Genomic DNA, 18,237 nt, shown 5'->3' with positions numbered 1-18,237 from the left:
GTCAGGACAACCCTGGCGGGGTGGAATGAGTGCGTGCTGTGCTAAAAATACCACAAACTTGGGATTAACTCACAGCTCTCCAGTTCCAAAGAGCAAGTCTGGGAATCCAGCGGAAAACGGCTGAAGTCCATGTTGCAGGCCGCTGTTACGGTGACCCTGGAGACAAGAATCACGATGAGCAATCTTTCCTCAGGCTGAATACCTAATGTTGTTGCGCGGAAGATGTAATCCGAAACATTTGTGGATTAAAGCTAGAGAAGTCTACTTTGGACAGATTGACAAATTTGATTGTAAAATGGATTGCTGTGGGCTGTAGGCAAATGATAGGCTTATTTTTAAATATATAGGATTACATTTGATATAGACGTCTAAAGCCACACTCTGTATGGTTGATTCAATGCTTTTGATTGATATTCACTTAATGCATCACAATCGATGATTTCCTATAAACAGTATGCTAGAAACACTAAACATATTTTAAAGGGGACATATCATGAGAATCTGATTTTTTTTCATGTTTAAGTGCTATAATTGGCTCCCCAGTGTTTGTATCAACCTAGAACATGTGAAAAAGAACAATGCAGTGGTAAATCATTCTCTGCAAGCATGTGAAAAAAATAGGTAATTGAAGTTTGGCTCCCCTTGTGATGTCAGAAGGGGATAATACCGCCCCTTAATCTGCACTATCCAACTACGGCACTGCCATTTAGTGCAGAGATCAGCTCATTTGGGTGATTCTCGCGAAATTAGACTTACGAGGTGCCATGAAACATTTTGATTAAAAAAGTAAGAGTATCAAAATAAGAAGCATACAGTTACAAACATCTCTTCATGTACTATTTTGCACATGATTTCAAATGACATCATACAAACCAATTGTTTTGTTTTTTCCACATTTAAGGGAAAAATGTCATTACCGCAACGTGTCCATGACAGGATTTGGGTTCTTTGACATGGAAATATTTATAATTACAAAATTCAATAAAAAGGTTCAGTGCATGTTATACTATGAACATTTACAGTAAATAAACATGCGGTATTTGGTGATTATTGGTAAATGTAGAGACAATAATAAGTAATATAAATGTGTCCAAGATCAATTTTCTCATCCTCCGCAACAATTTTCAATCATTGTTTAAGCCCTCAAGGAACTAACTTTTTTTCAAAAATTTGTTGGAAGGGACATAATTGACTGTGACACTCAAGATGGCTACCAGGTAGGCAGTTATTATTTTTACTCTCCAAATAAAAGTAGAAATTTTGTTTGTCATAGTACCTAGACAACTTTTTAGTTCTCATTACCGAAACATGAGTTTGTAAATGCAAATATTTAATGTAATATCATGTTGCGGTAATGATAATATTTTATAATGATAATCTAAAAAATGTAAATAATAATATAGGAAATATTTTTTAAATGTCTAAAAATAATGGTTATAGTAAGTTCAGATCTTAATCTTATATGTGCAAAAAAATTGGCTTCAAGGGCTTTTAAAAAATTCTGATGCTGGACACCTTTTAAGTCTGGATTTTGTGAGAATCACCATTTGCACTTAAAAGGACACACCCCAAAACATTTTTTCAACACCTACAAGTGGCAATTTTAACATGCTATGATAAATTATCTATGGGGTATTTTGAGCTAGAACTTCACATACATAGATATGTATAAAGGCTAGATGTCTTAGGGCGGAGTCTCTAACGTCCTCACCGGGTGGCCATCCTACCTCAGACAGCTCGCTCACTCGCAGCACTGAGTTCAATGGTGCAGGCACTTCCAAATGACCATAACACGCTCAACTTTCTACCAATCTTCAAACGGTTAGGTTTCTTACAAACGTTATTAACGTGGCTACAATTCTGGATGCTTTAACATGTTTCATACATTTTTTTTATTTTTTTAGTATAAGCATGCAGTGTCATAAGTACATCTTTGACGTTTATATCAAACCAAACCGCTTGAAAATCTGTAAAAAATTAAGCAAGTTATGGTCATTTAAAAGTACCTGTACCATTAAACTCAATGCTACGAGTGAGCGAGCGTCCTGTGGTAAGATAGCCGCCAAAATGCGGACATTCCACTCAATTGGCCAGCAGCGCGGGCGAGACATCTAGCCTTTATACATATCTATGTTCACATACATACTCTAGAGACACCAAAGATTTATTTTACATCTTAAAAAAGTCTTGTGAAATGTCCTCTTTAAGCTATGGAGCTTAAACTCTTCTGCTAAGAACAAAAATGCAAGTCTGTCCATTTTTTAAGGCGTACGCGAGGGTCCTGCGCCTATTGGAGAATGTAGTATGTAGCTCAGGAGATGCATTGCATTTTGTCGCAATGCGCATGCGTCAAACGTCTGTGTACACGTATGAGTCAAAGAATCTATACTTTGCAAGACCAGTAAAAAAAAGTCTATACTCTAAGCTTTAGTCCAGAATGGCACACAATCACCATTATTGAACCGACACTAAGGCCGTCTCATTTTCCCCTCCACATTTCTCTCCCCTGTTCTCTACACTTGTGCACGTCATTTGTCGGACAGTGGAAATAATCTGGGCCGCTCCTGTCAATAATGCCAGTTTCCCTGGAGCTAGAATACGGTCTGAAATGACTTTGAACTCAGGCCCTGGCTATAGCCAGCATGCAGGTAGCATGGCCTAATTTTCGCATCACAAAAGACAGAAGAAAAACATCACAGGCCGGAAGCACGGATCTAATTTTAACACCACAGCACAGCAGCAGGCAAACGCCTAAGCCCAATGACATGCTTTTGTTTTCTAACCACTTTTTTTTTGGAAATTTCAGTTGCTTCGAGGTGAAATGTTATACATGCATTTCATTAACACATACAATGATGCATACATAATTTCTTTCTCTCTCTTGTGCTCTTTATATACAGTACAGAAACATATTATAACATATAAGTCAGAAACAGTGTGGGCTTAATTTCTGCTTTTTTACCTCAGGCTGTATAGAACGTGTCCGTCTGGAAACACTCTCAGCATGATATTTTCTGTGGTGGTGTCATGAATAAAAGATCTCTTCGAGTGGACGAAGAACACATCAGGAACCCAGATCTTCTTCACCAGTCGCCCATCAAACGTCATGCTTTTATTTGTAGTGCTGGCGAAGGATAGCCGTTCATCCTTCCAATAGTGTCTCAGGTATAAGGTCATTGTGAAGTCCTACAATGTTGGAGAGGTATAGAGCAAAACATATTCACAATGCAATTTGATAATGATATTTTTTGATAATGCCATTCGGAAACAAACTTTCATGGCATCATACTGTATATGACCCTGTCTATAAAATCCAAGATAAAGTCTCATAATCTAATAATGAGATTAGGAGCGTCAAATTTGATTATAATCATTGATTTCACATTCATTTTAATCTTTGGCATGACCTTACTGAGTCAATATTAAAGATATCAAAGCTATATTTTCAAGGGCAGGATCATATATATAACATGTTTTACTCCAAAATGAAAACAACAAACTATGGACCAATTAGACTTTTGCACTGTGACGTAATTTCTTTCATGATAATGATGATGCACCTGGAAATTTAATTATTTTTATTCCCATTATTTTCCATGTTCATTCTCATTACTGTAATGAGATACCTTTCACCAATACTATCGTAATATCTAAATACTTCATTAAATAAATTATAGCTTTTTTCCATTATAATAATGAGAATTGGGGGATGTGCTTCCCTGTCATGAAAATAATGTCACTATGTAAAAAAATGAAATATTCCCATAAGTATCTTTTTTTCTCTTTAAAAACAGGGATGACAACGTTTGGCATCTGATTTGAAATTCGCCTATTTTCACAATGTCACGCAAATATCTTAAAAATGTCATTTCTTTGTAGTTTGTTTTAAATAGAATGTCTGAGTACATATCACTCGTTCTTTTGTGCTTTATGACAGCTATGCTTCTCAGAATCACTCACACTATCTATTTTATTTCGGGGTTATGTAACCTTAAACATTTCTAGCATCCACTGATTATATATGGTCAACAATAGCACAGCAGTTCTTTGTTCCATCGCACAAAGACTTTAGAAGGAAATATAAAACTTAAGAAGGGATTGACAGCATGGGTGTCATATACTGTTAAAACAGAAACAGAAAGAAGATTCATGATCAAAGTTTCTGCCATCAGAGGCTCAGCATGCCTTTTTATAGGAATACCCTTGTGAAACAGTAACTGCAATACAGCCAAAAACATGTGCAAAAACCCACCAGACTCACAAACATGAGGGGTGATCTCACAGAACCTGAAGATTTATTAAAGAAATAAATAAAGATAATATGCTGGAAAAATAAATGGTAACACTTTAATTGAAGGGGTGTTCATAATTATAATGACATGACACGTGTCATGAACATGAAGGAGGAACTGTCATTAAGTGTCATTTGATCAATTATGTCATTTTTTTATGCAAAGATGACATTGTTTGAATTTGAAATGTCTTTTTTATAACAACTTCATATAAACCAATACATCATAACTTGTCATAAATCTGTTATAAACATGACATAGCAAAATAATTATCAAACTTAAGAAACTACATAGCTTTATGGGTTAACATTTCATTAAACTGTTATTTAAATATCATTAAGTGTTAATACTATGTCAAATAATTGCAAATAACAAAATGCAACAGACACGGCAAAAGATTATACTTAACTTTATGTATGTGCACAATACATAAAAAAATCATTTTGTTTTCATTTAATTTTAAGTGATTTGGTCTTCAAATGCAATAAAATATAATTTTATCCATTTTAAATATTATTATTATTGTTATTTGTTAAACACATGGAGGAAACTTAAAAAAACCCATTATGAACTGAAAAATATTCATGACACTGTTATAAAACTATTTGACAGAGTATTAACACTTAATGACATTTTAATGACAAATTATATTTGTACCTCTGTAGCTGAGGTCAAGAAAAATATTCATGACGCTGTTATAAAACTATTTGACAGAGTATTAACACTAAATGACATTTTAATGACAAATTCACTGGTAAAAGGGTTAGTTATGTTGTCTTGGTTATGCCAAGTTGTCATGACAAGTTATGATGTATTGGTTAATGTCAAGTTGTCATAACAAAGACATCTCAAACATTGTCATCTTTGCATTGAAAATGACATAATTGAACAAATGACAGTTGTCATAAACGTGCATAAAATCCCCTTCATGTTCATGACACGTGTCATGTCAGTCTGATGAACACCCCTTCAAATAAAGTGTTACCAAATAAATGAATCCTGTTTTAAATTATTGCAATTTTTACATTGTGGCAAGATTATTTTCTTATTTTCCTTAAAATACTATAAAAAAATTTTTTATTATTTATGTAAAATATACTGTATTGTTTTATGTTCAAATTTTTGCACTAAAAAAAAATGATGTATTGAATTTACTTTAAATATTCAAAATGTATATGCACAATTTTTTGCATTAAGCTTACCTGTTATGCATAATCATGAAGTGATTTAAAGTTAAAATAATGAACATTTTTATTCTATTTACACAAATATTTGAGTTTACCTAACCTTCTCCTTATTAAAAATATGTAATACCAGCTCACTTAACTTATAACTCTCATGTAGACTTTTCTAATTCTCATTACATTTTTTATCAATGTATTAAAAATTGCAAATTTTAAGTAATAAAAATTGTACTGATCATTGCACTTGAAATGTATATTGCGTATGAAATTTATCTTAACCATGTAATTTTTTGATGTTGCACGAACAATGCATTTTAAGCTATGTTAAGTATGTTGTATATTTGTAAATTTTTAATAAAAGCTACCATAATAATGTAATACTTCTTTACTTTATAGACGTCACAGGTGGTTCCCACTGCGCATGTCAGGGTCAGAAAAGTCATTACAGCAGATTGAGTTGCGTATTATTCGGTATCGTCAAAAATGCCTATTTGCGTTGTGGGCTTTGAAAATCGCACCAGGTCTGCCGTTAAGTTTTTACGTGATTCCTGCAGAATCTCAAAAACAAATAATACAACATCTGCGGCTGCAGCAATTAAACGCGCAGACTGGGACAATGCAAATATCAAAGAGGCTTGTGTTTGTAGTGCTCACTTTATTTTAGGTAAGACATCATTTTTCAGCCCTGTTAGATTAAACTAGAAAGCCTAAATGGTATGAACTGTTTGACCCCATGCTGCGCGCGCACCCGATAGTCATTCAATGTTTACAAACCTTGAAGGGGTCTATACAGTAATGGTGAAATGTCATGTTTTTGTGTGATTCACCCATAACATGTAAGAAATTTTATATAATATGATTAAATAATACTGTTTTCAATGTTCTATGTTTGGTAATACCTGTTCTGTATGTTATGTAAAACCATACAGTACATGTGAACATGCATATGGTTAAGGATGACCTACCATGTCTACTTCTGAAATACTGTCCAAACTCTCCACTTGAACATCAACTCCAACTGGAATAGCAGGACCTGAAAAACCCAATGATACAACATAACCAGTTTATGAATCTCTCATTTTTTATCTATCACGATGCCTTTCAACCTTCTTTGCACATGTCACGCATTAACTTTTCATAACACTCTCTGTTTGTTGAAGTCTAACAACTTCATAGCGTTCATAATTAGCACCATGTTCACCAAAAAAGCATCATTAAATACCTCCTCACGTGTACATCTAAATGCCTTTTCTTTCCGCAGATCTATTCACAAAGGGCTTAGCAGCTGCTTTGACATCTGACAGATCGTATGGAAATCTTTTTCTGAGAACAGTCATTTCTCAGGGCGTTCAACCAGAACTGCAGCTTTGATACATTGCGCTTCACTTGTAAGGTCTTTTGGAGCAAACATAAACCCTTGCTCTTCACCAGGATTAGTGTAATAGCAGTATCTAGCACTCAGAAAGCAAGACCTTTAGGTAAATGAGTAGGGGGCGGCTTGTACATATGGACAGGGATGATTCGGAGATGCCGGACAGATTCAAAACGAGATTTCCAGGCCGCTCCCGCCGCTCCCACTGTACTTCTAGTAATCCGACGAGATTACTGGAGATGCTAAATGGTGGATTAAATTTTGATGCTTAAACTGACACTGACACCAACTGAAACTTGCCATTATGTCACTTATCAAAAAACCTTTAGGGAAAAAAGCATACATTACTTAATATCGAAAATGCATTTGATGTGGGTCCGCATAGATGACTTTAAACATTTTCTTATGTAATCCACATACACAATTGTGAAGGATTTGCATCCAACATCCGCTGGAAGTATCCAGTCAATTTTCCACCATTAAGGTCTTTCATATCACAAAATTCGGCCTCAGTAAGGATAAACAGCTCCTAGAGGAAATCGATTTGTCCAAACTAATCAACCCCATGCTGATAGAAACCATTTGGATGACCCTGAGTTTTGCTGCTACATTTCTCATCACTTTAGGTTTAGGTTATCTGATAATGTTGATTGAGAGAATTGATGTTTGTGATAGTGCAGGTCTGTTGATGCTTCAAGGTGTATATAGGATGTTTAAAAAATAAACATATGAAATATAAACATTCTCAAAATGTTTATTGGATGAGCCCCACTTAACGCTGCTGTGAAATGAAGATAGATGCAAACCTGTGGCTGTGCAATCTTAAGTTTGTTACCCTGCATGGCAATAGTTTTATCTCTAAATTCTGATCGGATGAACTGCATTGAATCTAAACACATCTGTGGCACATTTTTATATTTTTGCAGCAAGTTGCAACAATGCTAGAACTGTAACCGACCTACTTTTGTATAGCAAACTATAGACCCATGATGAGATCTCTTTAATATTTCAAATATTTCTACTACACATCAATAAAAAATGTAAACAAAATGTCTTCTGTTATCTCATGAGAAAAAGAAATCTCAGAAATGTTTTTTGAAGGATGCGTCAGAAAACTCTAAATTGCAGCCTTTTGAGGCAGCATTTCAAGGCAGGAAGGCATCCAATCTTATGTTTACTTCCTGACTCCTGAGATACCTCCATCGTCCTTTCCCACAATTCTATGCGCAGGGTTCCCACACCTTAGTTAACTTCAAATTCAAGGACCTTTCCAGGACTTTCCAGGTCCAATATCCTCAAATTCAAGGACTAAATGCGGGGGCACATTTCAAGTAAGAGCAAGGTTACATTGTGTTACCTTTTAAGATACATTGTTACTGTTCCCTTTCGAGGGAACTTGCACTGCATCACTACGGTGACACTTTGGGGATGCCTCCAGGGGTAAGTGCGTCTGAATGTGTATATCAAATTCAACTAATGGTGAGGCTTAACAACAAGGTGACACAGGAGCCAGGACGTATATCGCTATCTGAAATATTTCCAAAGACGGCACTACAGGGACGCAGAAAGTTTGGCAAGGGAGACGCAGCACCTCGTTTCCTTCTCAGGGAACAACAGTTAAATAGGTAACCCAAGATATTTTCATGTGTCAAACACAACACAAGCATGAATGTTGGTATGAATCAACATTCGCATACAGAAGATATAAGCATTTAAAGTGAAATTTTTTGCACGTTTGCTAAAAAAGTCTAGAATTTTAATGATATTATCCTACATTACACAGGGAATTATATGGATTTTTTCCAGAAAACTTCTTGCATACCTTCTTCCAACACCTTCAATGACCTGTATGTATGTATCTTTTCAAAAACTTCCCAGGGCCTTGAAATTTCCCCCCCAGATTCACAAACCTTTAAGGATTTCAAGGACCCATGGGAACCCTGAATGCGTGTGCGCCTGGTCGAGTTCGAAAAATAAAATGGCAGCCGGAGCACAAATTTAGTGTAAATAAATGTATATTTTCACTTTTTACACCTTATTGCATTTCTAGTGAGAAATTAGTATTGTAGTTTTAAAATATGTGACTAGTTATCACAAAGTCGCGCTCTGTTTATATTTCAAACATGCTGCCTATGAAGTGTGTCCGAAAGCATTTCTCTGAGCTGCCTTCATGCCTCCGAAGTCATTGACTCATGAGGCAGCAAGGAAACAAGTCAGCTGCCTAAGTTTTCGGATGCAGCCTAATGCTGCGTTTACACCAACCGCGGAAGAGGCGTGAAGCGCGAGTGATTTCAATGTTAAGTCAATGTGAAGACGCGTTAACGTGCGTCTGGCGGTCCTGTGACGCGGAACAGGCGTTTGCCGCGGCGCAGAAGACGCATTTCCGCCTCATTCGCACGTCTAGCTCACGCGAAAGGCGCGAATTGACTGCAGCAAGCAGGCTCCTGATTGGTTAACGCGGCGCGAAATTCCGCCAAAGTTCAAATTCTTCAACTCGGGCGTCAGCCGCAAATGCGCGTGAACTGCTAAATGCCCAAAAAGCACCATTCGTGCGAAGTAGAAGAATTTGAACTTTGCCGGAATTTCGCGGCGTGTTAACCAATCAGGAGCCTGCTTGCTGCTGTGGTGGCAGGCCCGCCCGGAGTCAATCATTCAACCAATGCTTGATATTGTCCGTAAGCAGTCACCCGGAGCTATACGACACAAGTTCTTATTTCTATAGAGGAGACAGGAATAAAAAGGACCTCGCTTGGAAGAGTGTCAGTGTGGACATTGGGCAACCTGGTAAGTTGTAATACACATTTCACTTTTGAATTACGTGACGTTTATCGACCAGCGTCGTTTATTTCCCCCCTATAGTAAGGTTACCAAATACAAACCGGTAACTCTCTCGATAAATGCACAATCAACATCAGCCATTTTGTAAACAGACACCCGCATATCACTTGCTCCTCCCACAAGAAGCAGATTTTGCCTCAGATGCGCATCAAATGCTTGCTTTTTCCGCGCGTCTACTCCGCTCTACACGCGCGAATGCATTCAAAGTGTTCAAGCGGCAAACTACATGCGGTAGACGCGATTTTGACGCTTGAAGCGTGGTTGGTGTAAACTCAGCATAAATCTCATAAATGTCCATTACACTGTAAACTTTTTTTTTGCTTTAAAAAGTAAGTGTTTGTTTGTGTTGTCTTAAAATTTTGAGGTTATTCAATTGTATAAACTCAATTGTGTAAAAATGTTGAGTCAACTAATATTTTTAAGTTGAGTTAACTAAAAATGTTAAGGCAGCATGAACACTTATTTTTTGTAAGTTGAAACAACAAATCTTTTTTACATATATAGAAATTTGACAAGTCTGAAATCAAAAGTCAGTATTTTGACAATCAATATTTTTTTAAGATTTCAATATGAACTCAAACATTCTCATCAACTTTTTATCCAATTCCAGATTATTACATTTTACTACACAATCTATATTTATTTTAGAGCTCAGTACTTGTATAATGCCTCAAATCTCCTGAGCTAAAAAAGATCTTTTTCAGTTAGTTATTGATAGTACATGTAAATGTTTATTAATGATGTCTGTCTTTCTTGGGGGTTTCAGGTGCTTTGCTTCTCCCAAATTTGTTTCCTTACTTTACAGTTGTAAGTCAGTTTGAACTGGAGTTTTCACAAAGCACAGTTTTAAAATCATCCTTACTGAAAAATCATTGAAAAAAATGCTTTAATAGTGTTTTTTATAGAGGTTGCTGAGGTAACCGTGTTCAGCTGTTAGCCTGGTGATGCCTGTTCAGTAGGTGATCTTTAAACCAGCTGTCTACGGGGCATATTTGCATGTGCTAATCCCCTAGTTTGGTTGACCGGCCGGTCAGCACAAACCACTGTCAGATTAATCTCGTCACTAGATCCAAACGTTCCAGTCCGTAACGGACCGAGCGATCCTACAGATGGACGAGCCTATCTGTGTGTTCAGGAAAAACATCAGAGCAGCAAAATGTAATGTGATTACAACCATTCTTGATTCATTTAGCTCGTAAGGACAACTGATCCTTTTTTTGCTAAATGTAAGCACTTTCACATTTTCTTTAAAAAATGCTATTCTGTGGTGCACGAACCCCCCCAAAATACCACTGCATTAAAAAATTACTGTCTGCGAGAGATACAGAGACACTGAGCTGCTATACAGCATGTGCGGATCTTCATTCCTATTCATATCTGATTAAAGGATGCTTCTAATTCACATTACTTCTAATATGAAACATCTGGAAAATACTAAAGGCACCATTTCACATCGGATAAATATGCAAATGGAGAACGAATAAACCGTATGTTTCCAACATAGATGAATCCTTAACATGTGTATAATCCATCAAGAATTGCATACACTACTCTTATGACCTATAAACCCAGCATGAGTGCTATATGCTCATCAATGTACGATACTCCCCTTGTTGAGGATTAGGTATAAGCTTTATGCACCATCAGTTGAACTTCACTGGATTAAATGAAACTGCAGTCATGCATTAGCAATTCTGTTTCGCTTCTGAAGTAAATCTTATTTATACGGTACACATGGCACATTGACGGCGCATTCACACGGGGCGTCAGCGTTAACGCTTCCCATTCACTTTTAATGGGTGACGTCAAGCGTTGGCGAACTGAATTGTGGATCCGTCGGCGCTGCGTCAGTGCAGTTGCTCGCGGCAGAAGTTGAACATTTCTCAACTCTTCAAGCGGCAACGCGTGCGTCAGCCAATCAGATCGCCTTATGCAAATTACGTAGACAGAGCCAGCCAATTACGTTTATGGAAGAACGGAGCATGTGTAGCGGCCCCTGTGATTGGCTGTTGGCCACGCTTCAGACAAGCCTTCCGTTAAGCGTTAACGCTGACGCCCCGTGTGAATGCGCCGTGAGGTACCTTTCAGTTAGATGAGACAGCGACAACTACAGTACGCAACAACACATTGCTTGCCCACTGAAAACACCAGCATGAACTAACATAAGCAAGATGTTGGCCAATTGATAAACCTGGTCAGCCAGCATGGTCTTTCTAAGCTGGTAGACCTGCTGGTTAGAAGCACAGTGGGAAAACAAGCACACCAGCATCAAACAAAATACACGTTGATGATAATATCTGCTTTTTTAATTAACTAAATGAATGTATTTTAGCATGTCATGGTGAAAACGCTGGGCCTGATGAAAGTACGGTCGTATGAAGCAAGCGAGTGTCAAGTATGGTGAAGTGCCATTATGTTCCTAAGTTAAAGAGACACTACACCTTCTTTTAAAAAATATTCTCATTTTCCAGCTCCCCTAGAGTTAAACATTTAATTTTTACCGTTTTGAAATCCATTCAGCCAATCTCCGGATCTGGCGGTACCACTTTTAGCATAGCTTAGCACAATCCATTAAATCTGATTAGACCATTAGCATCGCAGAAAAAAAAATATTACGCAGTGTCCGAAAATAGTCCCCTGCTATTGAAAGTTACCAAGGGGACTATTTTCCGACGCTGCGTAATATCATTGATCTTCCTGCAGCCGTGGTACGGCAGCAAAGTCCTTGATTATTATGACAGAGTATAGTCCTAGCCATATCTGCCTAGAAAATCGCAATTTTTAATTTTCCATCGGTCTTATACTACATACACACCAAACATGTAACATCGCGTTGCTCGCTTTAGATAACTTGCGGGATTTAACTTTGTGTCATACAAATTTTTCGCTTGAGTTAAATATTTTCAACTAGCGCGAAGGCGTGTCTGAGGCAAATAGCACGTGTTTTTGGGCAATCGCGCCACCCAATTCACGTCATTCGCATTGCCCAGCGCAAGAACACGTCCGATCGCGTCTTTGCATTGACTTTGTTTGTAATCTATTCGCGCAAATCGTTGAACTCGCGTCTGGTGTGAACCCACAGTTAGTACACGATGTAACTACAGAATAGACAAGTTTTAAATAGGAAAAATATCATAACTCTTTGGTTATTTTTGAGCGTGATGCTTATGGTCTAATCAGATTCAATTAATTATGCTAAGCTATGCTTAAAGTGCTACCACCAGACACGGAGATCGACTGAATGGACTCCAAAACATCCAAAATCAAATGTTCAACTCCAGGGGAGCTGGAAAATCAGCATACTTTTTTTTTAAAGTGGAGTGTCCCTTTAAGACAATGTACCTTCCATGTAAGTATATAGCGACTTACATTGCATTACAAGCTATACGTTGTATGTGTGTTTACACATGACCATTAAACCTAAAGGGATAGTTCACCAAAAAAATAAAATCCTCTTAACATTTAACCCTTTAAAGGTGCAGTGTGTAAATTTTAGCGGCATCCAGTGGTGAGGTTGCAAATTGCAACCAACGACTTTGTCCACTGCTCACCCCTCGCTTTTGAAACACATAGAGAAGCTACGGTAGCCGCCACCAGACAAACATGCATCGTCGGAGACAACTTGGTAAAAAAATTGTCTGTTAAGGGCTTCTGTAGAAAATGGTGGCACAAAATGGCGACTTCCATGTAAGGGGACCCCCCGGTGTATGTAGATAAAAGGTCTCGTTCTAAGGTAATAAACACTTAACGGTTTATTATTAAAGGTCTTTATACACACATGATAATGTAATTTTGTATATTATTTTGCATTTCTGTCAAGAGATCCTTCTAAAAATTACACACTGCACCTTTAACACAATGCTCTACCAATTTATTTGCTGAGCAATCCTTATCTGACTCTTTAAAATAACAATAAAGTAAATATGATGACAAAATCAGATTGTATGATTTCATATTGTGAGATTTTCCTTATCAAACAGATGCAACATTGCATATCTCTCACAAAAATGGTGGGACTGTGAAAGCAGCTGCAGAGGTGATTATGTTTGGGCTATTTTCATTCCCTTTTGCTGTGACCCCCTGCTGTCACATCAGCAATTCCCAAACATATGCAGACTCGGAACATCCAGACGAAAGCCTTTTTAGATAACTTTATTCACAGCATCGAAATGCTGAAGCATCTCTTCCCTTTGTTCTCTACAGAAACACATCAGTAAAGAAGTACTGGGAACAAGATGGACTTTCATGTTGCGCATGCATGCAAGCGGTGCATAAACAAAATGCCAGCATAAATGCAACAGCAGGGTGTGCAACACACGCCGAGTGTGTTTACATAATAAGAAACAATCTTTCATCGATTTTGCTTAATAACTGTGTATAAAGTAGTCATGTAAATGCCTTCAACTGTGCTTTTTGTCTAGTGTTTCTCAATGCATGTACTGTAAACACCTTTACTGGCTTATCCCTTATTGAAAAGCAACCAAATTAAACTAATTACTCTTATAAAACCATGAGTAATTTTCATAAGAGGTGTGCACGTCTGCTTGCTTTTCATGTGAGAACCGGAGACAACCTGAGCATTTAAAATCCCATTTAAACAGTTTCTTGGCATTTTGTACAAACACTCTCACTGACAGCTTTGCAAGTGCATTTCTATACAGAAAATAAAGCGATTCTGAAGGCTTTAACCTTAACGGGTAGAAACTGCGCTGTACAATTGTACAAAGAGAAGCCTTGAGCTCCACTGCAGACTAGAAGAAATCTCTGCATTAAAAATCTCATTTTCCCAGAGGGGCGATCTGTACACACATCCAGCTGTTGCTATACGAGTTGATTGACTGTTAACTCTCCAAACAGTCATCACAGTGACAATTTTGTGAAACTTATGTAAAAAGCACACAGTGTGCATAACTCCATCTGACAGGCACAGGGTTTTAAAAAACTACGTCTGCAATTCATCCAGGGAATTAATGAGGAATTGCTTTGGAGAGGAAATATGTAAAAATCAAGGTCAAAGTAAATCCGGATGCAAAAATTAATTCGGAGCATGGTGACGTTTAAAACGTTCTAGCACACCATGCTTTTGTTTTGTTTTTGAGGATGTGACATGACATTGACCAACACAGGAGATTCAACATTATCGCAATGCAAAACATATAGAAGTCTCTGACTTTGACAAATTCTTTTTTCTGAAGTAAAGGATTATTAGGAACACCATACTAATACTGTTTTTGACCCCTTTTCACCTTCAGAACTGCCTTAATTCTACGTGGCATTGATTCAACAAGGTGCTGAAAGCAATCTTTAGAAATGTTGGCCCATATTGATAGTATAGCATCTTGCAGTTGATGGAGATTTGTGGGATGCACATCCAGGGCACGAATCTCCCGTTCCACCGCATCCCAAAGATGCTCTATTGGGTTGAGATCTGGTGACTGTGGGGGCCATTTTTAGTACAGTGAACTCATTTTCATGTTAAAAAAAACAATTTGAAATGATTCGAGCTTTGTGACATGCTGCATTATCCTGCTGGAAGTAGTCATTAGAGGATGGGTACATGGTGGTCATAAAGGAATGGACATGGCCAGAAACAATGCTCAGGTAGGCCTTGGCACTTAAACGATGCCCAATTGGCACTAAGGGGCCTAAAGTGTGCCAAAAAAAATCCCCCACAACATTACACCATTTGCATTAATGAGAAATTGAACAGGTGTTTCTAATAATCCTTTAGGTGAGTGTATTTAGAAATTAATTTTATATGTAAATATTTTTTATTTATTTATTATTATTTGGTATGTTTCATGCTCCTGCATAGCAGTTAGCACTGCGTTAGCAGCGCACAAGATAATGGGTTTGAACCATGTGATCATTCTTACTGTTAAAAAATATATACCTTTAATGCACTGTAAATCATTTTGGATAAAAGTGTCTGCCAAATGCATACATGTAAATGTTTCACCTTCATCAGAAGCACAGAAATCTGACCATTTGTACAAAAGGAATGAACATTGTCAATATCACACATTGTGTGACCTACACATTTTTTTTAATATATATATGTATATTTTCCAGGTTTAACTAAAAAACTACGATGTTTTCAATATGTGGATTCTGTGTAAGAATAATAGTTTGGTACGTTCCATACTTTCTACCTGCATGTTTTTACCTTACAGTCATCTCCCCATGGACTCCAGTTCCCAGCATCCCTCGCTATCCCGCAAATGCTCCTTGTCACCTGTCATGCATTGCCCTGATCAGCTCCATTGTTTAAGCTCACTGTGTTTTCCCCATTGTTGTGCAGTCTATGTAATGTTACCATGTTTTAAAGCTCCTTGCCTGTATGTTCCCTAAGGTCCTTGTTTATTTGTTTACTGGATTTCCTTAGTCCCTGTCGTCTTGTCCCACATACATCATTATATCACTGTAAAAAAAGTTGGTTCAACTTAAAGTTTCATTAGTTATTTAACTCAACTTAAAATATTAGTTGATGCGACAATTTTTATTTACATTTTTAAGTTAACTAATATTGTTAAGTTGAATTCAAAATTTTCAAGCAACAAGGTAACTTACGTTTTTAAGTTGAACCAACAAATCTTTTTTACATTGTTCCTGGAACAGGAAGTCGCGATCGACTTTACTTCCATATTGTGATGTATTTCCGAGTAAAACGGAAAATCACATGAGAAAAATAGTGTATTCCACTGTATATTGATTGGATACAGACGATTTCAGCTGTAACAACATTCGTGGAACAAACGTAAGTTTTGCAAATAAACAGAGTTTTTTAAGAGTGGTTTATTTCTGACAAAAACACTGGAAAAAAATGATTCTTTTAATTTACTCATTTTTTTAAGGTAAGTGGTTGCAATCAGTTTGTTTGAGCTACATTTAAACAAAAAATTTGAAAAACAAAACAAAAACAAACTTTTCTTCAAATGTACCTTAAATAAATTGATTGCGACCACAAATTAAGTAAATTGAATGAATCTTTTATTAAACCTTAGATCAAATCATAGCTAACGCGTATCAAAAACTACACGGAGCTAACGTTATTGTGTAAAATTAATGTATAAATAGTTAACTACAGATCGGCTGCCAAACCTCCCTACACATAGCAGTGATATTTGATCTCCTCGTCTTTAGGAAACAGAAACATTTTGTTATTTTTGTCAAGGTATTTGTTCCAGAGTTCAGTTTAGCATCATTAAACAAACAGAGATCGGAAGTTAAGTTCCACACAGACGTGTAACCACGACAACACACGTGTGTCCAATGAAACGAAATTAGAAATGTTCCGAATTTAGAAATGGAACTCGCAACAGACTGACAGTTGGAGGAGGCGGGGTCAACTGAAGCTCCGCCTAAGCCATCTTGAAGACATCAGTAGAGAAGGATCGCCACTAGAGTACATTTTCAGATTTTTTCAGAAGTTTCATGAGTTCGCATTAACATGTAATCGATAGAGAATAAGATAAAGCATATTTGGCGTGCTGTCCGAGCGGAAGGCTCCGAGCTCGGAATGTTAGCCCCCCTCTTTAACTGGGAAAGATCAAACTAGCTAAGAGTGAGGAAATGGAGTGGAGGAGGGATGCTACAAAAAAAGGTATTTAAAGGAACCTCTTCATGCTGATTGGTTGGCTCCTCCTGAACTTATGCTGGGTACACACCAAAAGATTTTATACGATTTCTTATAAGATTTTCAAAATGTGATAGACCAGAAACATAAGGATAAAAAGTCCTAGATTAAACCGTTTTGTACCAGAGTTTTGACTGTGAACACAGGAAATCTTGCAAAATCTCGCGAGACTTCAGAATAAGCATGTGCGGACGATATGCAGGAAGAAATTTAAATGATAGTGTTTGGGTTTGGGTGAAGTCATGAAGACAGCGGGAACATGGTCTGTACAAGTTCACTTTGCATCAACTTCACTTTGTGCTGCATCATGACTGCTTCCATCTTCCATCATCTCGCTTACTGATTGGATAATATTTCGTTTCACGTGATAATCTCAAGAGCATGCGCACGTTTGTCCTCTGGGTTCCCCCCACACATCAGGATTTCTGATCATGCTTAATATTTTCGATTTGCGATCGGGGCGGCTCCGTCGTTTTTCCAATCAGGTTCGGGCACCCTTAAAGCTGCTCTATGCATTTTCGGGGTTTTTGTCAAACAAGTCGCTGGAGAATACTTGCAAACTGTCGTAATTTCCCACTCTAGTACACCTCCGAAGATTATGACCAGGTAATGTTTCACAATTTCATACAAATATTAGGCTACTGCATAGTCTACTAAACTACAGATGATGGTAATATGATAATAAGAAGTTTATTCCAAGTGTAGAGTGCATATAATAATAAAGTAGCCTACCGCGTTTGCTGGCTTATAACGTTTTTACATGATTGCAGCTAAATCACAAGTAAACAGTCTATAGTCTATGTCTACTGTATAATTTCATTTGTGTTTTTTTATTGTAATGTAAACAGTACAAAATGCCATGACAAAGTTAATTGTGTACGTTGCATTATTTCATAACATTGGTCGCTATTTACA

The 18,237-nt window shown here is 37.2% G+C and overlaps 1 protein-coding gene across 2 annotated transcripts in view; it reads right to left on the bottom strand.

The window, feature by feature from the left end:
- The window catches only part of gabrr2a (gamma-aminobutyric acid type A receptor subunit rho2a), a 28,888-nt gene that overhangs the window by 5,548 nt on the left and 5,103 nt on the right, over nucleotides 1-18,237 (bottom strand). For both annotated transcript variants that reach the window (XM_055172405.2, XM_055172404.2), the window contains exons 3-5: nucleotides 6,442-6,509; nucleotides 2,963-3,186; nucleotides 74-156 (exon numbers count right to left, since the gene is read on the bottom strand). In XM_055172405.2, the coding sequence (XP_055028380.2) occupies nucleotides 74-156; nucleotides 2,963-3,186; nucleotides 6,442-6,509 (375 nt within the window). The remainder of the gene's footprint in view (nucleotides 1-73; nucleotides 157-2,962; nucleotides 3,187-6,441; nucleotides 6,510-18,237) is intronic.

Source organism: Misgurnus anguillicaudatus, chromosome 7 (assembly GCF_027580225.2).
Source record: "Misgurnus anguillicaudatus chromosome 7, ASM2758022v2, whole genome shotgun sequence".
NCBI lineage: Eukaryota > Metazoa > Chordata > Actinopteri > Cypriniformes > Cobitidae > Misgurnus > Misgurnus anguillicaudatus.
This window is presented reverse-complemented; position numbering and strand designations above follow the sequence as displayed.